Source organism: Ursus arctos, unplaced genomic scaffold (assembly GCF_023065955.2).
Source record: "Ursus arctos isolate Adak ecotype North America unplaced genomic scaffold, UrsArc2.0 scaffold_32, whole genome shotgun sequence".
Classification (NCBI taxonomy): Eukaryota; Metazoa; Chordata; class Mammalia; order Carnivora; family Ursidae; genus Ursus; species Ursus arctos.
Window position 1 is genome coordinate 13,884,521 of NW_026623008.1, and position 25,093 is coordinate 13,909,613.

Sequence of the window (25,093 nt, forward strand, 5' to 3'; positions counted from 1 at the left end):
GTGGCTCTGCCGACCCATGGTCCCCCAAGGGGCCCTCAGCAAGGCCTGGGGGAGGGGGTCAGGCTGCATGGTGCACCCCAAGCAGACTCTCCCTGTGGCCAAGTGGCTGCTGCCTCCTTTCAGCCCCCACCTCTTTCCTCGGGCGCCCATTTCTGGCCTTGTATATACCTTGCGTGGGCCGCCAGACCAGGCACTTCTCATCTTGACCCCTGGGCCCCTTGGCTTGCCTCTTGCCACCTCTTCCCCCTCCCAGTGACCCAGCCTCAGCCCTTCCCTGGACCCCAGTCTAGCCCAGCCCAGAAGAAGGGGAAAGAGACAAAACCAGTGGTTATAAAGGAATATACGAGGTGGGGTGCTGTGCTAAGTACTTTACATAAAGTCACTCACTTAAACCTCAGCACCACCCCGTGATGCAGCTGCTGCCCGCACTGTACAGATGGGGCATCGGAAGTGGGGAGGGATTACGTCATCTGTCTGGGGCCAGGCGGTGGAGAGGTGGCAGCCACAGACCTCGAGCCCAGGCTCACTGCTGTCAGCATACCCTGAGCGGTTGTCATTTGTCCGTCTCCTGCTCTGTGCCACGTGGGTGCTTGACCACCTGACAGTGATACTGCGGCCTTGGGATCATTACCCCCATGCCTTTTGCTCCTCCCCCTCCCCCCCAGCTTTCCCATCGAGACCCAGCGGGGCTGGTGGGGTGGGTGAGGGCCCCGACCCTTTCTTCCTCAGCCACATTGCTGTAAACACCACGTACCAGGCAATTCGCGTATATTACTTCTAATCCATTGAAAAACCCTCCTTTTGCAATTGAGCGCGTTTTTGCCCTGGGAGTGCTGTGCCCGGGCCTGGCAGTAGCCAGGCCCGGATTCTAATCTTGCGCCCTCTAGCGACAACGGTTGTATACCACACGCACGATTTCCTCCACGGACTCAGCCTTCCCTTCTTGGCTGCCCTGTGCTGCTGTGCAGGTTGTGTACTTTCCAGCTCCAGAATGGCGGTTTCTTGCAGTTGCGCGGACATAACCATCCACGGCGGCCCTGCGGCCCCGACGTGGAGTTGGACTGGAAAGAAGTATACCTCCTGCATGCAGACTTGAGGGACGCCTACCCTAGTCTGGTCGGGACAAGCCCTGGTCGTATTAACAGCCATTCTATATGGCGGGAGGTGAGGCCTGACCCAGGGGCTCAGAGAAGAGGCTGCGGGGCTTCAAGGACTCAGAGACCAGGTTCAAATGCAGGACTTCCTGAGGCCGTGTCGCCGGTGCTGGACCTGACAACCAAGCACTGTATTGGCAGGATGAATCTTGGCCAGGAGCCGCTGTCAGTCTGTATGGCACCAGAAAGGGTAGACATATAAACAAATTCAGAGGCTCGTTGGAAAGAAAGCAGGAGGGTAGGTTGGCGGGGCTGGTGGCAGGTCTGGAATGCTAGCCAGAGTTCAGATTTCATTCTCTTTGCAGTAAGAGCCCTGGAGGGCTCTGCACAGAGCTGGGTTTCCGGGAGAGTGGAGACGGGCGGCGGTGACTGCAATGGTCCGGGCAGGAGACAGAGACCGGAGGTGGTAAAGGCCAGAATTGGGTGGGGGCAAGGGCACTGGGGAAGCAGGGCCAGGCAGGAGAGGCGCAGCAAATGGGAGGAGCCAGATTGGAGTGCTGACAGAAGCGTCACTTGTGCCAACCTGCCAGGGGGCATGAGATGGGGAATAATGACTTCGCTTTGCTTTTCCAGCCTCAAGCTGAACCACCAAGAGAGCCCAGCCAAACCATTTCAGGTCTTCCTCTGCCCTTCGCTCCCCCCCCCCCCCCACAGCAATGGTGGCAGGATCTAAAATCTTTACAAGGGATTGACACCGAGAGCAAGGCCCTTCTTGGCAAGGGCGGGTCGCGTAATTAGCACCAGCTTCCCCGCCTTGTTTGCCTACATGGAGCCTACACCCCCCCAGCTCGTTTTCTTCCCCTGCTCCAAGCCTCTGGGAATATCCAGTCAGCCTGGGTTTAAATTCTGGCTGGGCCACTTCCTAGCTGGGTAATCTTGAGCAGGTCAGTTAAACTCCTTGAGGCTCAGTTTGCCCATCTGCAAAATGGGGACTAATGATCACACCTCTCTTACTCCCAGGGTCATGGTGAGCTTTACATAAATCAATGTACAGTGGATCTTGGAACAGTGCCTGGCATGTCGTAGGACCTTGAAAAATGCCAGCTGTCGAGGCACCTGGCTGGCTCAGTCCGTAGAGCATGTGACTCTTTTTTTTTTTTTTAAAGGTTTTTTATTTATTTATTCGACAGAGATAGAGACAGCCAGCGAGAGAGGGAACACAAGCAGGGGGAGTGGGAGAGGAAGAAGCAGGCTCCCAGCAGAGGAGCCTGATGTGGGGCTCGATCCCACAACGCCGGGATCACGCCCTGAGCCGAAGGCAGACGCTTGACCGCTGTGCCACCCAGGCGCCCCAGAGCATGTGACTCTTGATCTCAGGGTCCTGAGTTCAAGCCCCACACTCAGTGTAGAGCTTACATCATAGAACAAGACACATACACAAGGAAAATGCTGGCTGTCATTATAATTACTGAGAATGAAAGATTGGGTCACAACTGCTGGTGGCTGGGCTGAAAGGTTTGTTCATTCATTCATTGAACAGATGTTTATTGAGAGCTTATTATGGGCTGAGGATACAGCAGCGAACAAAACAGACAAATCCCCAGCCTCATGGAGTTTATCCAGTTAACCAGCGCCTTCCGGGAGAGCAGCTTTGAGCAGACTTCACAGCCTCTCTGGATCTCGGTTTCTCCATTCCCATGATGCAGAGCTCTGGCCGGCATGGGGTCTGGGGCTGAGGACTTCTGAAGAGTCCGCTGTTCCATCATGGTACCAGCCTTTTCCTCCAGAGAGGGAGCTCCCCATGGCTAGAAGTAATCAAGCAAAGGCTGAGCATCCCTGAAGATCCCTTTCTACCCTGAAAAGTTAAGGAAGTCTGGGGCTTTATTATTCCATGACAGATATGATAAACTTAAGAGCACACATATGGAACTTTCGAAAAAGTTCTTAAATTCAAGATAATAGTCTGGCCACAAGGTGGCACCACCGTCCAGGCCCAATCTTGAAAAAAAATTTTCAAAAAAATCATAGTTAAGGGGCGTCCAGGAGGCACAGCGGGTTAAGCATCTGATGCTTGGTTTTGGCTCAGGTGGTGATCTCAGGGTCATGAGATCGAGCCCCTGTTGGGCTCCACGTTCAGCGTAGAGTCTGCTTAAGACTCTCTCCCTCTCTCTCTCTCTGCCCTTCCCTCCCAATCCTGTGCGCACTCTCTCTCTCAAATAAATAAATAAATAAATCTTAAAAAAAATTACAGTTAAGTACAGATCACGGTATAACAAACGTCTGTGAACCTGTCACTGAGAATGAACAAATATTAACAAATTTGTCATGTTTTCTTTAGGCCTTTTTAAAAAAAAAAGGCCCCGAGTCCACAGCTGGTAAGCAACAGCAATGGGATCCCAAGTCCGGTCTGTATGATTTTCAGCCTAGTGCCTGGTATCCTGTCCTCTGGGGCATGGCAGAAAGCGTCACAGGGATGTCACATGGGAGGGAGAACACACCTCCTTTTCCTGCTACGTAGACCCGTCTGTGGGCACGCCTGGGACTCTGGGCCCCAAACAGTGGCTTGGGGGGTGGGTAGGACGCTGCAGGATCTTGAGGTTTTTCTGTCTTGGGTGTTGGGCAGTCCTGAGTTTCAGTTCTACTTGGTCTCTTGTGCTGGTGACCTTGCATGAGGCCCTTGGCCTCTCTGAGCCCCCGTTGAACACCTACCTATCCACATTATTACAGCATTATTGCTGCAAGTTGTAGGAATAAGAGAATAAGGCCTCTGTACATAGCAGGAGTCTTATACATGGGGGGTATGGCTTTTCTGCTTCTGTGGAGGGAAAAAGACCCCCTTCCCCCTCAGATTCCCTTTATGTTGCTCTTCATTTTCTTTTTTTCTATAGCAGTGATCCCTTTATGGTGACTTTAAGAGATTATGATGCTTACTTTGTATTGTCTGTCTCCTTCCACTAGAACGGGGGCTCCATACAGCTGCAACTTTGCTGGGGTGATTGTAGCGGACCAGCGCCCAACATCCAGTCGGTGCTCAGTAAATGTTTGTTGAATGAATGAATGAATGAATGAATGGAATCCACAGGATTGATCTGTGAAGCGCCTGGTAGAGGCTCTCCTTAGCTGGGGGGAGAGATACCCAGCGGGGTCACCTTCAGAGGGCGCTACATCTCTACCTGCAGTGTCTCTACCCCGTCTGGCCTAGGGATCCCCAAATCTGTGCACATTCTTTGTTAGACTAGGAGTACCAGCACATCAGGGACGTCATCCTTCGCGCCTGGTGCTGTCGGGGAGGGAGTGCTGGGTTTCTGCACAAAGGACCCCAGGAGGAGGACGTAACCTGCTGTTTAAAGGTTTGAAGGAAGCATTATATGGGTTACTATGTATTGCGTATATTATTATATACATGTATATGTGCATATACATGTGTGTGCACACAACTGGGTGTCCAGCGAGCTCCCTAGTAGCTCGCAACGGGCTCCCCCTGCTAGCGCGGCGACCCCCGCTGCGGGTAGGCAGCCCCCCCATTGGGGAGCAGTCCTATATAAACGCGGCCACAGCCCCTCCTCTGTGTTCCTCCTGTGCCGCAGCCACGTCAGGTGGGAGAGGGGTGTGGGGGGCGGGGGGGCGGAGGCGGCGACCCGGAGGTGCTGAGGACCCAGCGCGCTGCGGGGCGGGGGCTCGGCTGTCCCCGCCCACCGCGGGGCGGGGCGCAGGCTCCGCGGCTCGGGGACCGCGCGCTTCTGGAAGCGCCACCGCTCCTCCGCGCGCGCCGGCCCCTCGCAGTGCCTCCCGGGCTCCCTGGGCGCCTGCCCGGCCCGCGGCCGCCTCTTCCTTCCCCAGCCCCGCGGCGCCTGCCGCAGTAGCCGGCCGTGGAGCAGCGCCGAGCGCCCAGGTACCAAGCGCGGGCGGGAGCGGGGCCGGGGACCGGCGGCGGCGCGGCCGCTGCTGCTGCTCCTGCCCCCGAGGGCCGGCCGGGCGTCCTCCCGCACGCCGCAGGGGACCGTGGCCGCCCAAGCCCTGGCTGCCACTGCGTCGGATCAGAGACCTGTCTTCCCCACCGGGGGGCCCCGCCCCGCCACCCCAAGTGGCCGCGGCTCCCGACCTAGCGCCCTGGTACGCCCACCTGCGGCGGAGGGGGCTGCTCGCTGCTGAGCGCGTATGTTCGGTCCCCGCTCCCAGCTCCTCAGGTCCCCGCCCCAGAGCAGGCGTCCCCGCCCGGAGTTTCCCGCTCGCCCCCTCTAGGGGTCTCTGCTCCCACCCGTCCAACCTCCCAGTCGCCTGGCGTCCCGGTCCTCCTGACTTCCCTCCCGCTCCCTCTCGGGGACTCTGCGCCTCACCAGGTGCCCCCTCCCAAACTCCATACCCGTTTGCTCCGGGTCCCCACCTCACACCACATAACCCCTCTCCATCTTCCTTGGGTCTTTGCCCCTTAACCTAGTGCCACTGTCCCTATCATCCCACCTGACCCCTGGTGGCGCGTCTGTTTTCACCGACGACGCCCATCCAGCCTCCGCTCCTCCAGGTCCCTCACCCAGGCCTCCCGCCCATCCTTCCTCGTCCTCCGGACCCCTCTCGGGCCTGACGTCCTCGCCCCCGCCCCCATGGTCCCAGAGCCCGGCCCTGCCAACAACAGCACCCCGGACTGGGGGTCGGGGCCGCCGTCGGAGCCGGCGGGCAGCGGCTGGGTGGCGGCCGCGCTGTGCGTGGTCATCGCGCTGACGGCGGCGGCCAACTCACTGCTCATCGCGCTCATCTGCACGCAACCCGCGCTGCGCAACACGTCCAACTTCTTCCTGGTGTCGCTCTTCACATCGGACCTGATGGTGGGGCTGGTAGTGATGCCGCCCGCCATGCTGAACGCGCTGTACGGGCGCTGGGTGCTGGCGCGCGGCCTCTGCCTGCTCTGGGCCGCCTTCGACGTGATGTGCTGCAGCGCCTCCATCCTCAACCTCTGCCTCATCAGCCTGGACCGCTATCTGCTCATCCTCTCCCCGCTGAGCTACAAGCTGCGCATGACGCCCCCGCGCGCCCTGGGGCTCGTCCTGGGCGCCTGGAGCCTGGCCGCGCTCGCGTCCTTCCTGCCCCTGCTGCTGGGCTGGCACCAGCTGGGCCGCGCACGAGCCCCGGCCCCGGGCCAGTGCCGCCTGCTGGCCAGCCTGCCCTTCGTCCTCGTGGCGTCGGGACTCACCTTCTTCCTGCCCTCGGGCGCCATCTGCTACACCTACTGCAGGATCCTGCTGGCCGCCCGCAAGCAGGCCGTGCAGGTGGCCTCCCTCACCACCGGCACCACCGGCACCGCCGGCCAGGCCTTGGAGACGCTGCAGGTACCTGAGGCGCGCAGGGAGACCTGGGCCTGTGGGATGGAGAGGAATGAGCAGCCGCGGGGTGCCCACCGGGCATCCATCACTTAATATATGCACTTGCTGATGACCTCCAAGTGGCCATTTCCAGCACACACGACTCTTTAGCACTCTAGACTCAGTGCGGACTGTCCACAGGACAGCTCTGTCAGCGCGCAGGGCAGGCTGGGAGAAGGTAACGTGAGCCAAGGGAATTGAGGGTGTCCCCACCCTCCCTACCTTTCCTGTCATGGCAAACGTCACCATCATGGCATTGCCCCACGGAAACTTAGGAATCATTTTTTTCCCTCATGCCCATGGGGGCCATTATCAAGGCCTGTCCGTGCTGTCCCCTGAGGGCAGACCACCTCCCATGCCACCCTCCTCAGCCAGACCACCATGGCTTCTATCCCGGAAGCCCTCACTAGTCTCCTACTGGCTTGCCCTACTTCCTCTCCACTCCTGTCTGTCCTCTGCCCAGGAGCCAGAGTAATGAACAGAACAAAGTCACTCCTCCTAAAAGAGGAGACCCATGTCTGGGTCTGGCCTGGGAAAGTGGTCCTGCCAGCCTCTCCAGCTTCACCTCCTCCCCTAGCCCTCTCTCCTTCTGCACTGGCCCTTCTGATGTTTCTCGAAGGCACCAGACTGCGGTGTCCAGGCCTTGGCATTGCTGTTTCCTCTGCCTGGACGGCTCTTCCCCTGGCGCTGCTCTGCCTGACTCCTTTTCAGCTCACAGGTCCCCTCTTTCCGGAGTCTGTCCCTGACCACTGTGTCTGCAGACCCACCTGCGCTCCCTCACCCTGTTAGCCTCTATCCTAACCGCAGGCTTATATGTTGACTTGTTCATGGCCTCTCTCCCCCACGAGAGTGTAAGCTGTGCACATCTGGGGTAGTTTTGGTCCACACTGTACATCCTGGGTGCTTACTAATGACTCGTGAGTGCTAAGGCCCTGCCGTGTCTGGAGTGGAGTGGCTGCTCTTGTCACTCAGGCCATACGGCACCCGACTCTTGCTGTCTGTTGTCCTAAACCCCCAAGGAATGGGAGTTTAGGTTGACCGGGCCTGAGGCCCAGAGAATTCGGTCACAGGCCTCGAGGAAGGTCCTGACAGGGCTCTCTAGTCTTGAGGTAGCCCCAGGTGGAGGAGGCTCCTGTAGGATGGGGGGTCCCTGGAGGTTTGGGTGGATGGGGGCTGAAAGGCAGGCCCTCCGAGCGGCTTGCCTGACCCACCCCGGCGGTGCGGCTGGGAGCTGTAGCTGCCCCGTCGGCCAGGGTGGACAGGAGGTCCTCCCCCCTCCATCTGTTCTCACTGGAGGACATTCCTGAATTGCGGTAGGTGGCCGTGACCCTGACTTGGTTCTCCAGCCGTAGGAAGGCTGCCCTGGGCCATCCCCACTGTCCCTGGGTTCTCGTAAAGGAGCGTTTCCCAAACTCGAGGCATGTGGGACCACCTTGGACTAGCGGCCTTCTTCCCACCCACACACACCTCAGGCGTCTTCTTTCTTCTGTAATTTGCGTTTTCCTCTTCATCACCTCACTTATCTTTTTACTTCCATGCATTTGTTTAGAAAGGAAACTTCTTATCTCTTCTGGAAATGGAAACTCCGTACCTTTGCGGTAAACAGAAGGTGGTCCCAAAGGCGGAGTCAGTGCGAGGCAGGAATCCCAGCAGTGCTGCTGATGTCCTGAGGGGAAGTCAAAGCCGCCCAGCCCCAGGCCCGCTTCCTCTCTGGTGCCAGCGGGTTGTTAAAGACAGAGAGGCATCGACACCCACTTTTTCTCGACACAACCAGAAAGGGAGCTGGGAGAGTGCTGGGAAAGGCTGATGTGCTCACTCTGTCATTTAGTTCTGTTATGGGTCATCGTCCACTTCCACACCTTGGGGAGCTCCGCGCCAGTGACTAAGGATGCGAGGAGGTGGCTGGTGGTGGGACGGGTCTGGATTCTCCGTGCCAGTGGTACCTGTGACACCCTTTTCTGTCCCTGAGGCTTCCTGGCTGGGGCCAGGCTTAAACCTGAGCCTGTGGCCGCCAAAGCTAGGCAGGAGCCCCGGGGTGCTGACTGCTGCAGCCCCACAGTTTCTGAGTGCCCACTGTGTGCCGGCTCCTGGCTAAGCTCATCCCCCAAACACCCACCCAGGCGAGGACTACCATCATCCCTGTTTGACAGATAGGGAGCCTGGGGTTCAGAGAGAGCGGGGAGCTGTCAGACCCCACCACTTCCCAAACCACTCAGCTCTAAGCCAGCCTCTCGCATGCCTGTTGTCCTTGTTGTCTGCACAGTTCCCTGCATTTTGGGAATTTGTTTCTGGGACATGGCCTCTACTCCATCTTCCCGGGTCACGAGCCCTTTCCTCCCACCCAAGCTGGCCTGCCCCTGAGACTCAGCTTCCTGCTGGGCAGTGGAACTCTCAGTGCCTGGACCTAGAGGAACTGATGAGAATGAACAAAATTTGGGGTGCATTGGACCCCTTTCCTCCTGTCCTCAGCCCTACTTAGCCCTTAGCTCCCTTCCCCAATCCAGCCACTAGCTTCTCCACGGAGGGTGGGGGAGTGGAGCGGGACATGGGTTTCTGAAGCCCCAGCTCCTCTGGGTTTGAGGACATGGTAACTGCGCAGGCTTGAGTATTTTAATCTCTCCTCCCACCCCCCACATCTGCCTAGTTATGTGAACAGGCTTTTCAGAAGCCACTGGTCAGCTCGGTGGTTTCAGCCAGGCTTTCTTGGCCCCGCGGCTGTGAGGTAGGGGTCTCGCTCACAGCTGAGGCAGACACCGGGCTAGGGATGAAGAGTGGGGCATGGCGAGAGTGGTTTCAGAGTGAGTAGATGCTGCCAGCATAGGGGAGAGAGGGAGAGAGACAGAGAGAGATCTGTGCCAGGGTGGGATGGTGCTCGTTGCCGGGAGGGACCAGTGTGGGAGCTCAGCGTTGGAGAGCGGCAGGGGGAAGCAGGTCTGCCGGGGCGTTTGCCTCCCCAGGCTCTTGGTCTCTGTGCCAGGACCTGTGCTGTGCCTTTGGTGTGGAGCCCCCCCCCCCCGGTGTCTTCCTCTGCACCTCGTCTTCCTCCCCTTCACCCACCCCTGTCTCCTCCCGGTCCATCTCGCCCCCTTCTCTGCCTTCTACGTCCTCCCATCTGCCTCTCCCCCTTCTCTCCCATCAGTTTCTCCCCCTCTCCTCCTCCGCCAGCCTTTTCCACCCTCCCTCACCCAACTCTGCATCACTTTGTGTTAGCGATCTGTCTTCCCTTCCATCGCTGTCCTTCCTCCTCAGAGGAGGAGGCTGTGATCACAGAAATATCTCGGAGGAGGAGGAGGGGGCTGAGCTGGGGAGAGGCTGACAGAGGAGCAGTGCTGAGCATGGCAGCCTTGGCTGGTGCTGGGAACAAGGTGGCCTGGGGCAGCCAGAGCTGGCTGCAGGCGCTTGTGCACCTGGCTGGTCAGGGGTTCAAATCCTGCCTCCTTCCTATCCCTGCTGATGACTTTGGACAAGTCATTCAGCTCCCACTACGCCAGGGTAATGTCACTCATCACATGAGGCTGTTTGAAGAGTCGGTGAGATAACATATGTCAGCCTGGCACAAACTAGGTGCTCAGCACGTGTTAGTTCCTCCCCTTTCCTCTTGGTGGTAAGATACGTGGTTCTGGAGAAATCATCCCTTTGAGCCTCTTTGGGGGAAAAATCCGCCATTGCTGCCAATAACAGCATCATCACCATAATCAGAGCTGAGCTGGACTCTAACAGCAGAAACGCTGGCTGACACTTACATGGGGCTTACTGTGTGCGAGGCACTGATCAAGTGACTTTGTGCGTATTATCTTCATTAGTCCTTACTACAACCCTGCCAGGTAGATGCCACTGTAATTTCCATTTTACAGATGAGAAAGCTGAGGCACAGAGAAGTGGATCTCCCTGCCTGAGGTCACACAGCCTGTTAGTAACAGAGCCACGATTTGAAACTAGACTGTCTGGCTCCAGAGTCTGTCTTAGAACCCTCACGCTAGGAGTAGGTGATCATAAAAGTTTTAAATTACAGGAGGGAATACATAAATACACTTTAAAATAAAAATCCAGGGGGTGCCTGACTGGCTCAGTTGGTAGAGCATGCAGCTCTTGATCTTGGGGTCGTGAGTTTGAGCCCCATGTTGGGTGTAGAGCCAGCTTAAAAAAAATAGATAAAACATTAAAAAATATCCAGCCATAGAGATGAAGTGAAAGACCTTCCCAAGTCCCACCCAGTCACCTTCCATTCCCAGGGACACTCATCGATTTAGGATATGTCTTTCCTCTCCTTTTTCTTTGTGTTTTCGTGTTTGTCTATGCACCCAAAGGGACTTAATGCTTCGTTTTGTGTATTTTTTTATTTGTATTTTTTTATTTAAAAAACTTTTTAAAGATTTTATTTACTTATTTGAGAGAGAGAGAAAGAGACCACAAGCAGGGGAGAAGGAGAAGCAGGCTCCCCACCGAGCAGGGAGCCTGATGTGGGGTTCGATCCCAGGACCCTGAGATCATGATCCAAGATGAACCCAGATGCCCCTGTTGTGTGTATTTTTTAAGGAAATGGAGTCCTGTTGTGCCTATTATTTTGCAACTTGCCATTATCACTTATATATTGATATGTCTTGGAGATCTTGTCATTTGACCAATTACATTCTGTTAAACATCTGTGTCGTCGTCTGTAGTGTACGTATATGCCGAGTGTACAGACCTCCTCGGGTATTTACTGCACGGGGGAACCTGTCTGTGGGACTGCCTCCTGGAAGGGCACCTCCAGACTGTTGTCCAGGCGGCTGTCCTCGGTGGCGATAGGGGCATGCAGACAACAGCACTCGGCCGTGAGGGCAGAGAGAAGTGGGCAGGTGCAGCTGGCATCAGCTAGACCTCAGGGTGAGGCCAGTGGCTTCCACGGGCCTCTGCTCCATGAGGGCCTCTGGTGACAGTATTGGGGGTTTCTGTAGCCCCCTCCCCCCACATGGAAGCAGTATGATGAAGTAGAAAAGTGCAATTTCTGGAGCTAGAAATGACTTTGAATCCCTGACTCAACCCTTATCTGCTTGTGTGACTGCTGGCAGGTTCTTTTGCCTCTCTGACCCTCATCGGCAAAATGGGGATCATAATACCTACCCCATGTCAAGGCTGAATGGCATGATGAGTATTAGATGCTGACACATAGTAAGTGCCCCCTAAATGCTGATGATGGTGCTGATTGGGGTCACTTGGGGTGCTTTGCTTTGAGGCCTTGTACCCGGACAGTGTGACCTGGGGAACGGCCCCTATCCTCTCGGTGCTTTGGTTTCCTTCTCTCTTCCCTTTTGCCTGTGTTCTTGGGTCAACTCTTTGGGGAAAAGAAGAGAAAGAAAAACCCAGGGTTTTCCCAGGAAGATTCCTAGAGAGGGAATCTGAGGCCATCTTTAATTCCTTCTCTGGAGCTCCCTTCCCAGTGATTGCTTCCCACCCAGATCTCTCTCCAGTGTCTCAGTTTCCCAGTGCCCTAGAGCCCTGACAAGATCAGGGCTGTCTCTTGCCCTGTCCAGGTTGCCAGAGGTCAGGGGGGGTACCTGTGTGGGTGTCTCTTCTGGAGATGGTAGCTCCCTCCCTCCCTAGTGTCTATCCCCATTGATGGCAGCAGTTTGAAGGCATGGCAGATCTTTGGGGGAAGCAGGAGCCTCGCCTCCAGGCTGACCATGGTGGGGCCACAGAAGCCATATAGAGTCTACCCTGGAACAGAGAAAAGGAGAGAGACAAAAGAGAAGAGCAGAGGCCTTTCCCCTCCCTTGCTACAGCATGGCGAGCATTTGTCCTGACATCTGTGCTGCTTTGGGGAGCCTGAGCTGCTGGCAGAAGGTGCTCAGAATTTCCCCAATCTCCAGCACATACCGCTGAACCGACCTCAGGGCTACCGCGTATGTAGCACTTAACTCTATGTCAGGCACTGTGCATGCATTTATTATCCACAGCCTCGCAACGACTCCACAAGCTGAGTATTGTTTTTCCCATTTTACAGATGTGGAAACAGAGACTGTCTCAAGATCACAGAGCGAGTAAGTGGTGGAGGCATGACTTGAAGCCAGATCACTTGTCTTACAAGTCCATCTCTTACCTCTGCACAATGCTGCCCCACCAAGACAGAGGGGAGCAATCAAGGGCTTCTCTTAGGCTGCTTTTTGTGAATTTGTGCTTGGTATTCATATAACCAGATTTCACCTGGATAAACTGAGCGGTGGGAGTTACAGTGTGCTTTATCTCCCCTCTCCTGCCCGTCACCATTCTAGACTCCGACCCCTTGATCCTATAGAAAGAGAGCATATACTTGGGGTTTCAGCACCATGGACAGGACACTAAATCTGGATACCCTGAGGAGGCACGAAGAGCAGGGCTGAAAGGGGGCCCCTGAGCCTGAGAGCGGGGTGGGGGTTCGGCTTTGGTGCTCCCTGGGACTGACACATCCTCTTGGCTTTGCCTCCTCCGCCCCCTTTCCATCTGCGAAGGTTGCCTGGGAATCTGGTTCCCTTCCTGCCTCCTTCTGACTCTTCCAATTACCCTATACTCAACCCACCTCTGGCTCCCTCAAGAGCTAAGCTGGGCTCTCCTGCAGTTTAGGAAATGTTGGAGGAGGGGCACCTGGCTGGCTCAGTCGGAGAAGCTTACAACTCTTCATCTCGGGGCTGTGAGTTTGAGCTCCACGTTGGGTGTAAAGATTACTTACAGATAAAGTCTTAAAAAAAAAAAAAAAAAGAAAGAAAGAAACATTGGAGGAATCCCTTGGTCCCAAAGGCCAGGCATGTTCCCAGGCAGCACACACAACCTTTACACAGCTCAATGAACTGTGCATACCTTGGCGTACTGGGATTTACTTAAATTATAAATGTAAGTTGGTCTCACTTTGTGTAAAACTGAGGTATGAAAATCCAAATTGATTACAACACGCACTTTAGACGGGGGCTTCCTGTCCCAGGTTCCGTGGGCCTTGGGGCTTTTGTGGCTGGACCTCAAGGTGGTCTCTGAATCCGCTGGAAATGTGGGATGTTTTCTCCTTCTCTGGGTGCCTGTGCAACAGTTTATAAGCTTTTTGTTTTCTGGGGAAAGGTTTTATAGATTGCAGCGGGTTCTTGATGAGCTCAGGAGGTGGAAATAGTTAAGAGAACAGCAGGGCTAAAGGATTGTCCAGTGCAGAGCTTTTTAATGTTTTGGGACTGCTGGTCGCCAGTTTGCAGAGTCTGATTCTAACCTCCTCATGCCTGTTTCCTTCGATGGCTGCTGCGGGCAACTCCTTTCTCCTTTTCTTCCCCGCGCTCCAGCTCTTGAGGTCAGTGTTGGGGGGTAAAGATGTCTGTCGGTCCACAGTGTAGTTTGAGTTGTAAAATGCTGAGGTCACTAGCACCCCTAGTAGTCTAAAATCGATTTCATTGTAATCATTTGCTCTGTGCACATGTGTTCAGAAAAGCACTATATTTTGCACAGCACTAGGGTAATGGTGCAGGCAAAGTCATTACTCCCAAACAGGAGGAGAATCTGTTTATGAAGAGAGGGCCATGCCCTGGGCAGCAGCAGGACCTCTTTTGTCAAGTACTGTTTAATTGCAACTCATTCTTGTAGGGCCAAAGGCTTTGTGTGGTGCTGGGGCTCGCAGTCACGTGTGTTGACTTGGGCTGACTGTTGTCCTTTGCGAGGTGGGATCTTCTGAACTGTGTGACTGTGTGGCTGTCTCACTGCCCTTCCTAGAGCTCCTTGTGTCAGGGTCAGGGCTCAGTGCAGGGCCAGGATCGGGGCTCAGTCTACTGTTGAGCTCAGGGTAAGGTTGGGCTCAGTCCAGTCCAGGGTTGAGGCTCTGTTTGAGACCTTGGTTATGTAGGTCTCAATCTATGGTAACTATCTGGGCTCAGTCTGGGACCATGAGCAGCGCGTGGTTTATTGCTGATGTCAGGGCTTGGTCTTGAGCCAGGATCAAGGTCAGGTCTACTGTTGGGGAATCTGAGACTATAGTTGGGGCTCAGCCAAGGATCAGGAGGGCTCAGTTTATTGCTGGTACTAAGGCTCAGTCTAGAATTAGGATCGAGGCTGTCTGTGGTTGGGATCAGGGTCAGACTGGGGCTCTTTCTCAGGTGACTTATGTATGTGGCCTTCTGTTCCACAGGTACCCAGGACCCCACGCCCAGGGATGGAGTCAGCTGATAGCAGGCGTCTGGCCACCAAGCACAGCAGGAAGGCCTTGAAGGCCAGTCTGACACTGGGCATCCTGCTGGGCATGTTCTTTGTGACCTGGCTGCCCTTCTTCGTGGCCAACATAGCCCAGGTAATGCCACTACAGGGGGCAGGTGAGTCCAGGCCCCTCTGGGGAGGCCCTGAACTGCACCCCAGCCCAGACATGGGGATGGAGGAGGGGGGCTGCCTCTCATGGCATATGTGTTTGTGGGTGCCTGTCCCATCCGTGCTGGCTGGGGTGGTCGGTGAGCCTGCTCCGGGACCGAGCATGACGTACCCCGTCTCTCCAGGCTGTGTGCGACTGCGTCTCCCCAGACCTCTTCGATGTCCTCACGTGGCTCGGTTACTGTAACAGCACCATGAACCCCATCATCTACCCACTCTTCATGCGGGACTTCAAACGGGCCCTGGGCAGGTTCCTGCCATGCCCCCGCTGCCCTGGGGAGCGCCGGGCCAGCCTCGCCTCGCCCTCTATGCGAACCTCTCACAGCGGCCCCCGGCCGGGCCTGAGCCTGCAGCACGTGCAGCCACTGGCCCTGCCACCTGACTCCAATTCTGACTCCGGCTCGGGTTCCGGTGGCTCCTCAGGCCTACAGCGCACAGCCCAGCCCCTGCTGCCTCGAGAGGCCCCCCGGGAGCCCCCGCCCTCTGCCAGGGTTGCTACGGTGGTCAATTTCTTCAACATCGATCCTGTGGAGCCCCAGCTGCAGCTGCACCCACTTGGCGCCCCCACGACCTGACCCGGGCTTGGAGCCGGTCAGTGGGGAGCTGGACCGGATGGGACGGAATCCCCAAGGCCTTGGACCAGCTCTCGGCTAAGGCTGGAAGGCTGCAGGCCTCTTGGGAGCCCTCGGAGTGCCAGTGGGGTGCACTGAGCCAGCCCCCACTGCCCACCCCCCTGGGGAAAACAGCTGGCTCCGATACAGTTTTCTCCAGGATGCCCCCACTGCCGAGTGTAACCCGTGGGTGTGTGTGGAGGTGGCTGGAGGACTCTGGCAGAGGGGAAAAGGACTTCTCGGTTCAGGTTAGGGTGAAGACAATCATCTTTGACATTTGATGAGACTGCAGGGGAGGGATGCCTGTCTACAGAGGCGGGTGAGTGCGGGGCTGAATCCCTCACTCCTCCAAGTGTCGTCCTCGGGCCACCAGCATTCGTGTCACCTCCCTGGTGTTTGTTAAAAATGCACCCCCCTCCCCATACCCCTCCCGAGCCCTGCTGAGTCAGAACCTGCATGTTTGCAGAAGCCCCAGGTGAACTGTGTGCACAGTGTAGTTTGAGAAGCGCGGGCTTGGATGATCGTTAACCGCAAGGATGATTTGTTTTCAGCCTGGACAGCGCCTCAGGATGTGTGTGGGGCTGCACAGAAAAACATCTGACCTGGCAGTCAGGAAGGCAGAAATTTGAATTTCTGCTCCACTACTCACTAGCTCTGGCACAGGTCCCTTAACCTTTCTGAGCCTAGGATTCCATGTACAAAGTGGAGGGAACAATGCCTGCTTCATAGGGTGTCACGAGAATTACGAGAGCATGTGTAGAGGACCCAGGACCCACAGGTGGTGCTGCTGTAGGTGGTACCTGCTGTTGTCACCACTCTGGGGCATCCAGCCCCCTTGGCCTCTCGCTGTGGGCCAGGAAGGGCTGTTTGTTCCTGCTATTTTTCCCATCTCCCTCCTCCTCTTCAGGCCTGGCCAGATCCCACCACCTGACTGACCATGGCTCCCCAACTTTTTGCTCTGGGTGCTGGGCGGGGCTCCCATCCCCGCTTCCAGGCTGCTGCACCGCCTCTCCTGGGGAACAAAGCAGGAGCTGGTGGTTTCTTGCTCAACACCAGAAGTAGGTCTCCCTCGACCCTGGACTTCCTTGGATGTGGAGGGGAACCAACTGATGGGGCTAGACCAGCCCATGGCCCCACCTCTTCCTGGCATTGCCTGGGTCAGCCAGGGAAACAGGAGTGGCGGCCACTCGAGTCCTCACAGCAGAGTGCAAGAGCTGTCCCGGGTGTGGGTTGCTGCCCTCAGGCAGGTCGGTGGACCCTGGCACAGGGACCTGGGTTGTTTTTCAGGGGGGATTCTTGGTTCCCACAGTTTACCTGCCATAAGGTCCTTTTCAGTCTGAGGCCCCCCAGATCCATCACCCCAAACTCCCAGGGAGCCCTCCACTAGTGGCCTGGCGCTCTCCTTGGTGCTGATTAGATTCAACTCTGGCCCCGCCACTGGCCACAGAGGGGTCATGGTGCTTCTTGGGGTTTCCCCTCTGCCCCCAGGCCTGCCCGAGTGGACTCTCAATAAACACCAGCTGAGGCAGTGACCGTGGTGTGGACTGGATTTGCTTGAGGGTCCCCTGGGGTTGGAGAAGCAGCTGGTGAGGTGGGATGAGACCCTGGGCAACAAGAGCAGTTCTGTAAGTATTTGTCGAATGGACAAGCAAACTCACATACGTGCGGACCCATTCAGCTCTAATATTCTAGTTCCTTCTGCTGTCCTCCTCCAGGCTGCCTCCCCCCCAGAGCTTGTCAATACTTTCTCTGCCTGGGTCTTGGTTTCCCCATCTGCACAATGGAGGAGAACCATCTCTGGCCCCCTCATTCAGGGACAGCAGAACACAGGAGGAGGCTCCCGTGGAGACAGATAACAGTGGCCGAGAGCTCAGGCTCTGGAGTCTGACTGGAGTTTAAGACTGACCAGCTGTGTGACCTTGAGCAGGTTACCTAACCTCTCTGGGTCTCAAGAACCTTCAGTAACATGAAGATAATAATAGTAGCTACCTCATAGGGTTATTGCTGGGTCAGCCGAGACAACCCACGTAAGCACTCTGTCCTTGCTAAATTCTCAATGAGTGGTACCTATTATTTTTATTATAATCGTTATCTCCCCCTTCCTGCTATAGGAAATCCTTCCCCCATGTAATTCATTCTTGTCACCGGGTCCACTTCCCACCCACAGTGCATGCGGATTCAGCATATGTCACACCACGCTGTGACACTTACGGGGCCACCATGTCGCACAACCGGGTGACCCTTCACATCACGTCCATGTGACCCAAGCTCCTGGGGTTCTGCAGTGCACAGCCTGCGCGACTGTACAGGCACATATGATTGCACCTCCCCAGAGCAGAGAGTCCGCTGCTGGCTCCCCATCTGCCCCTCTCTGTAGGGGCATCATGTGCCTGTGGGCTGGCGGGCAGCCCTGGCGTGTGCATGGATGAACAGGCATCCACCTGGATTTACTGGGGCCGGGGGAGCCCCCAGGGCCCCCAGATGGCCACCCAGCCCCCACAACTGTGGCCTGAAATACAGGAAGCCCAAGGCTGGTAGAGTCCTGGGGCTCTAAACCATGCTCGGTTGTCTCTGCAGGGCTCCAGCCTTGCTTCCTCGGGGAGGGAACACTGTCTTCCTGTGAATCCCCTCCTTCCAATTCCTTTCTTTTCAGTCCCAGTGCCTTCCACTTGGGAAAGGCACTGGTGGAAATTCGGAGGTCACGTGAGGCAGCTGGTGGAGGGGTAAGGAAGGGCTACATGGAGGAACCTCGAAAGGCAGCTCAAGGCCCCTTCCGCGGTTCGTCCAGCCCTGGGCAGGGCCCCTGGGCCTCCCTGGCACAATCGGGGCAGCCCCGTGGGTTGGGGCCCATGCCGTGGCTGCAGATCTGAGGGCTCTCAGCCGGGCTGGCAGTGGCAGGAAGGGAGGCTCCTTCAGACTGGTCCAGCCCTGTGGGCAGCTGGGCTCGGCCTGGCTCATTGGGTGTGGCCACTCTGGGGTTGTGTCCGGGTGTGGTGGTGTCTGATGAGGAAGTGGCTGCTGCCTGGTGAGGCTCCTCTGGGGCCAGACTGCCCGGGGCCAGCAGGAGCCCCTTTTCATCCCAGCCTGGCTTGGTTTGGATGCCCACAGTCTTCAGGATGACGTCCATCTGCTTGGCGTAGTCCAAGTGGCCGCTGACCTGTGGGAGGACAGTGAGTGAGGGCCACGGGGGGTGGTCAGAGCCCTGCCCTCCCCAGGGCCCCCAGCTGAGCCCTTTGGGCCTCACCCTCTCCCTCAGCAGCCTCAGCCACCCGATCACCAACGCCAGGACTCTAGCTCTCAATGACTCTCAAACCCAGAGGGGGGTGGGAAGCCTCTGAGTTCACGGCCACTCTAGAATTTATTACATAAAGATGAAGAATGTTTCTCTATACAGTCTGGGTCCTTTGGGAGCAGAAATCGTCACTAAGACAAAGGTTGAGAACTCAGAAGAAGTGCCCACCTTCTTCTGCAGAGAATAGAGATATCCCCACTTTTGTGTTGGGCTGTGTCGGTGAGTGAAAAGTAGGGGTGACTGAGAACGCCCGATGCCTCACGGGGATCATGGACAATGCCCAATGCGTCGCATGTCCTTCATACACTGTGGACGAGTTTATTGGATACAGGCCATTGACAGGTATTGGCTGCTGACTCTAGATGAAGGACTGGAGCCACGGAGAGGTAAGGTGACTTGCCCAAACTCATAGAGCTAGGACGTGTCAGAGGTGGGTTTTGAATCTGGGCCGGTTTTCTTCATAGAAGACGAGTTGGAGAGGGGAACCTGGAAAATCATGGCCATTTTACCAAAGAGGAAAGCAGTGTCCAGAGAGGGACGGTGGTTTGCTTAATGACACATGACACGTGAACAGCAAGGCCGCATGGGGCTTGAGATGCTGCATGTATAGTCTACTGGGCTCAGATCTGCTCCGGAAATGCAGCCGCGCGCTCTCCCCCCTCCCCCTACACCCAGTCCAGGGGGGTCTGCTTCAGTGCCAGAGGCAAGCGCAAGACAGAACATTCCTTTTTGTTTAGAAAGAAGACAGGAAAAACACTGGGGACACTTAGGGAACCACACAAAGGCTCAGTTGATAACATCTGCATTTCCATTTGAATCACAAATCACACTGAGCTATTCAAATGAGTTTTCAAGAACACAAGAAGACAATTCCCTGTAGGGTTTGGTTACTTTCTCATAACCAGAACCTGCTGACTTCTCCTTCCTTCCTTCCTTCCTCCCTTCCTCCTCCCTCCCTCCCTTCCTTCCTTCCTTCCTTCCTTCCTTCCTTCCTTCCTTCCTTCCCCCCTTTCTTCCTTCCTTCCTTCCTTCCTTCCTTCCTTCCTTCCTCCCTTCTTCTTCTTCTTCTTTTTTTTTTTTTAAAGATTTTGTTTATTTATTTGGGAGAGAGAGAAAGAGAAAGACAGCACAAGCAGGAGGGGCAGAGGAAGAGGGACAGAGAGAATCCAAAGGAGACGACACACTAAGCATGGAGCCTGACATGGGGCTCGATCCCACGACCCTGAGGTCATGACCAGAGCTGGAACCAAGGGTCAGATGCTCAAGGAACTGCACCACCCAGGCGCCCCTCATTCCTTTCTTTACAAATGCTTCTGAACAGTGTTCAGTGAACACACACACACACACACACACACACACACACAACACATGTATACATGCATACAAGGGGCGTTTTCGATCCCTGGGTTCAGGGTGGAGGTCAAGGTGGGGCAGTGTCCTCCCACAGACAGTGGAGGTTACTGGCTGCCAGGCACTAGAAAGAACCTAAGTTTGGCATCACAGAAACAGAGGTCCCAGCCTCAGCTTCTCTTACTAGTAACTGGGTGAGTCCCTACAATGTCCTGAACTCCAGCTTCTCTTCTGTAAAATGAGGATCACGACACCTACCTTGAAAGTCTACACAGAGTTCAAGGGCCTGGCACTTTGTAGGAACTGGCATACGTGACCTCTAACTATCATGATCCATATATGGTCCAAAACACTTTCATAGGGACATTACCCAATTAGAGTTTGTGCTACCTACCTCCTGGGGTGGGTGGGAAGAAATAATACACACAAACCACGAGGTATAGCCCCTGGTACATTGACAGTGCTGCATAAAAATGAGCTCCCTTGCCTTAGTGTCCTTGGAAGGGGTGATGGGGGACAGAGGGCAGGGCCTTAGCGGGGCTGATCCATTTGGGAACCCAAAATGGCTGCTGAAGCTCTAGCCATCACACCTCAATTCCAGCCAGCAGAAACCCAGACCCACAGGGACAAACAAGAACTGTTGAAGGGCTGGTGCTGGGCCTGGTGGAGGCAGACAGCCACTGGCTGTAGCTGATTTCAGGTGGAAATCCCACCATGCAGCTCTTCTAGAATGCACAGCTCTGGCCTTCCTTGGCTCCACAATGGCCCAGGTTTCAGCCGACCCCAGTCTCTGAGCTGCCACTCTGCAAAGACCCAGGGGGACCACTCGCTGGCAGAGTCCCAATTTTACGGTTAGCCAAAGGGATGGGAGAGCCAAGGTGAGGTGGGCGGGAAAAGAATGTCTTCCTGGTGGCGGGAAGGTCTGCTGTGGCTGGTGTAGGACCCTCTCCCAGGCCGTCTTGATGGAACTGGGCCACCCATCGAGATTCACACTGAGTGTCGCTGGTGCGGACAAGCCCTCCCTGACCTTCCCACGCTGGCTGGGGACCGTCCCTGGGGCTCCCCTGTGACAGTGTTCGCTGCACCCCATCATCTTCATCTGCTCACACGTTTGTGTTCTCTGACGGACGGTGAGCCTAGGGAGCGCAGGGGCCACTTCCCGCTCACTCGGTGCCCACGGCCGCCCTGCGCGGTGGTGCGCTCAGTGCTGCCTGATCCGCGCCATGTGGATGGGCCTCCACACCGCCTGTCTGCTGCCTTGCAGGGCACCGTGGGACCTACCCGACCGGGGGCTGCTGTCCCCGCCTCTGCCTGCCAACGACTCCTTCCCAGCCCTTCCCTCCTGGGCCTCCGTGTCCTCATCTGTAAAACGGGGCCCGCGAAGGCACCTGCGACGCGTGCGTAGGTGTGAGGCGTCAGGGAGCTGAGGCACGGGGCAAACTGCGTGACCTGGAGCCGGAGGTCACCGATGGGACACGTGAGCACAGTGGTGACGAGCCCAGGCTCTGGTGGGTTCCCCGGGCTCCACCCCTTGCACACCTGTACCGCGGGGCTGCGGTCCCTCCCCCACCACGACGCTGTGAGGCCTGATGACACAAGATCTCGAACGCACGCGGAGCAGCTCCTGGCACATGCTGGCTTTGCTACCGTCCGTTCCTGCCCCGCCCTGGGCTCCGTTCTAGAAGTCGGCGGGCATTTCCTGGGGGACATGAAGAGTCCAGAGGCTCCTGTGCTGGCTCTCTCGTCCCCCAGAAACCTCATGAGTTGGCCCCTCGGGTGGCGGAATCCCCCACCCTCTGCACCCCTGTCCCCACATGGGAGAGGCCGAAGGACAGGTGGGCGGCCCCGCCTTCGTCTGCTTCAATCGCCCCCACAGGAGACGCCCCTGCCCGCCCGCCGCAGGGCCAGCTCCTCACGCCCTGGCGGCTCAGGCTCATCTGAGACCAGAAGCCACCGCAGACCATGTCCGGGTCGGTAGCCGGTGCGGGGCTGGTTCACAAAGGCTCTGCCCGCGTCGGGCCAGCAGGGACAAGGCAGACCGTGCCAGCCTGGGCTCTGAGCACCGGGCAGCGGTGCGTCCCCCACAGCGGTAACGGCAACTGCACTTCCAGCAGCCTCTCCTCCAGCAAGAATTCTCAAGAAAAACAGGAGAGCGGCACAAAGGCAATGCTAATTACCTCCAATTACCCAGAAGAGAAAGGCCCTGCTCTTCGTGCTGCGCTCCTGGTCTGGTAAAGAGTGAGGGTCAGGTAAGAGCCGGAAGCCGCCTCAATGACGGTCTGAGGAGACAGAGAGGTCTCGGGGGCAAAAGAACCAAAGGGGGTGGCACGGGCAGGAGAGGAGGGAACTAGTATTGAAATGAAGGCCCACAACGGGCCAAGCATCTTACATTACCTGTCTGCTTTCAGGCCAGCCTTATGTGGAACTGGGGGGAAGGGGATACACTGGGAAGTGCTTGGCACTTGACCGCTGTCAGCCAACAATGTAGCACCTGGAAACCAGCGCTCTTGCTCTCATGCCCCGCCCCCCCGCCCCGCACTGCAAGAGGCTGCCTGGGGACGTAACTGCAGCTTAGCGCCCTCGAGGTGGCTCCTGTCCCACTGTCGGCCATATCTCCCTGAGCAGGAGCGATGCCCACTGGCCTCAGACCTGGGTTTGAGTCCTGCTTGGCCATGTGCCCCTCTGTGTGACCCTGGGCAAGTCCCTTAGCCTCTCTGATCCTCAGTGTCCTCATCTGTACAAAGGGGATGCTGGTGCCTGCAAAGGCTCAGGGCGGCGCTGGACATGGAGACTGTCCCACATGAAGCTCTTAGCTCCCTGTGACAGGCGAGTGCAGGGGGAGCCCGAGAGACGGCTCTAGAACCTCAAGTTTGGTGTGTCCCACCCCGTCCCCAGCAAGCATTCTCTTGCACCATCTGCACCCCCTGACCTAAGCCTAGTTTTTGATGTCCAGGACCACTGGGGGGTAGTGGGGCCTGTTTAATCGGCAGGCTCTGCTCCCAGAGGCTGATCCAAAGGTCTGTGCACGGGGCCCTGGGGTCTGCATTTTATTTATTTATTTATTTATTTATTTATTTATTTATATTATTATTTTGTCCCCAGGGTCCCTGGGGGGGCAGTGTCTTGCATTTTAAATAAACCCCCAGGTGATTCCAAGGTGGGGGTTTTTGGAACACTTTCCCTGCTCTGCATTCCACAGTGTCACAGCCTGGCCGTCAGGGTCCGGCCCCAATCCCTCCACCTGCATTCTCTGGGGGCTCTTGGTACTTCCGCGGGAACCGGACCGTCCTGACGAGTAACGGGCAGGGCACGAGGGAAGGCACTAATGTAGGGTGCACATCGGGGCTGCTGATGGGCAGTTGTGTGACAGGAACTTTCCTAAGCCTCAATTTCCTAGTCTGAGAAATGGGTATAATCACGGCTGCCCCCGGGGCTGGGTGAGGATTAGAGATAAATGTGTGTAAAGGACGTGGTGACAGAGCGCCAGCACAGAGACGGTGCCTGAACAGCAATTAGTTACACTCCCCCCCAAGTAAATTCTCATGACCTCCCTCCTCCGGGGTGAAACAGGCCGGTGTCCCTGGGGTGGGGGTGGGGGGGTGGCTGGGCTGGAGTCATGAAGCACCCCTGCGGGCAAATGCAGAGCCCTCAGTGGGACAGGCGATACTCACGACAGATGACAGGTCCACGTTCTCCACCCTCCTGTCCTGCAACAGCACGGGCTGCAGGCCGGCCACGCGGAGCTGCACGGAGGATGTGCGGTACACGAAGCTCAGCAGCCAGTCCCCCCTGCGGGCAGACAAGAGGGAGATGTCAGCCTCGGGAGCCGCCCCTGGCCCCAGGAAGCCCGGCCGGACCCGTGCACCTGTGGGCAGCCAGGGCCCCGGCCGCTCCGTGGAGCAGGATGGTGGAGCAGCGGCTGCTTCTCTGGGGATGCTGCCCGGGCCACGGCAGCTCCAGAAGGCTGTCCGTTTTGTCCCCCGCTGGGTCCCCAGAACTGAGAACAGTGCCAGGCATGCAACAGATGAGTGCCTGTTGGATGCATGCATGGGGACCCTGGATTACATCTCACAAGTCAGCATGTGTCTTCGGAGGGGTTTCCGGCTCCCAGGGTGGGGAGGGGGGTGCTGCTCTGGGGCTCCATGGGAAGAGAAAGGCAGTAGGGGTCCTCCTGGGGTGAGGGGACCATGGGGACTGGGGGCTTCCGTGCTCTGGGGGACGGAACTCAGGGGCCTGGTTTCCTGTCTGTGAGCTGGGGGGCCCTGCTCGCGCTCTGAGTCAGGTCCAGACCAGCCTCCAGGCCTCCCTGTCCTCAGGCATCTCGGAGGCGGCGAGGCTCGCTGCCCAGGCAGGTCACGTGCTGGGAACACTCCTCCACTTGCACAGGTGCAGTGAAACCCACTCCCGGCACCCTCATCCCTAGCCAGCCACACCCCTATGGTATCGAGAGAAAATAACCTTGGACTGCATGCTAACTTTTTTCAGGTACCGTGAGCATTGTCCATGGAGGACACGGTCTGAGGGGCCCACGAGATAGCCCTCCTCCTTGAACACTTGACTTTGTCCGGTTGAAGCTGGGCCAGCCAAGAGGGGTGCACATGGCTTTACCGCTCAGCAGGTCCGCACGAGCGGACACGCCTCGTCTCCCCTCTGCGGCCAGGACTGGCATCCAGCTTTGCACATCTGGTTGTCTTTTATTGAGACCGATTCTGACTCTGGTGTGCATGGCAACGTGAGACGATGTTTGCGTGCCCGTGTGGAAGAAGGGCCCCTCTCACAGTGCCGCGTGAGCCAGGAAGGGGCTCAGAGTCGGGGTCCCTGCCCTGTCTCCCTGACTGCTGTCTGGGGCCCGGGGTGTGGGGGTGCTCTCCAGACCCCCTTGCAGCTGGGCTTTGACCACAAGGGAGCTCCGGTGTTTATCACCCCAGAAGCCCCTGGAAGGACTGGGGCGCAGAGCTGAGGGGCCCTCTACAGGCCCTCTGGTTGTGTCCCACACAGAGCTCACCAGCCCTGACTCCCTCTCCACGGTCATCCGCCCTGTCC

General features: G+C 57.0%; 2 protein-coding genes across 2 annotated transcripts in view; one reads left to right on the top strand and one right to left on the bottom strand.

Annotated features, from left to right (window-relative positions):
* Nucleotides 1–5,695: 5,695 nt before the first annotated feature.
* HTR6 (5-hydroxytryptamine receptor 6) lies at nucleotides 5,696–17,023 on the top strand. The gene is made up of 3 exons (XM_026517184.4): nucleotides 5,696–6,418; nucleotides 14,565–14,723; nucleotides 14,923–17,023. Exons 1-3 carry the CDS (start codon nucleotides 5,696–5,698, stop codon nucleotides 15,370–15,372), a joined length of 1,332 nt encoding a protein of 443 aa, XP_026372969.1. The 3' UTR covers nucleotides 15,373–17,023.
* A 438-nt stretch (nucleotides 17,024–17,461) lies between these two features.
* Nucleotides 17,462–25,093, bottom strand: part of TMCO4 (transmembrane and coiled-coil domains 4) — an 89,612-nt gene continuing 81,980 nt past the window's right edge. The window contains exons 15-16 of the mRNA XM_026517177.4: nucleotides 23,722–23,839; nucleotides 17,462–18,565 (exon numbers count right to left, since the gene is read on the bottom strand). Of these exons, the coding sequence (XP_026372962.1) occupies nucleotides 18,170–18,565; nucleotides 23,722–23,839 (514 nt within the window). The 3' untranslated portion in view covers nucleotides 17,462–18,169. The remainder of the gene's footprint in view (nucleotides 18,566–23,721; nucleotides 23,840–25,093) is intronic.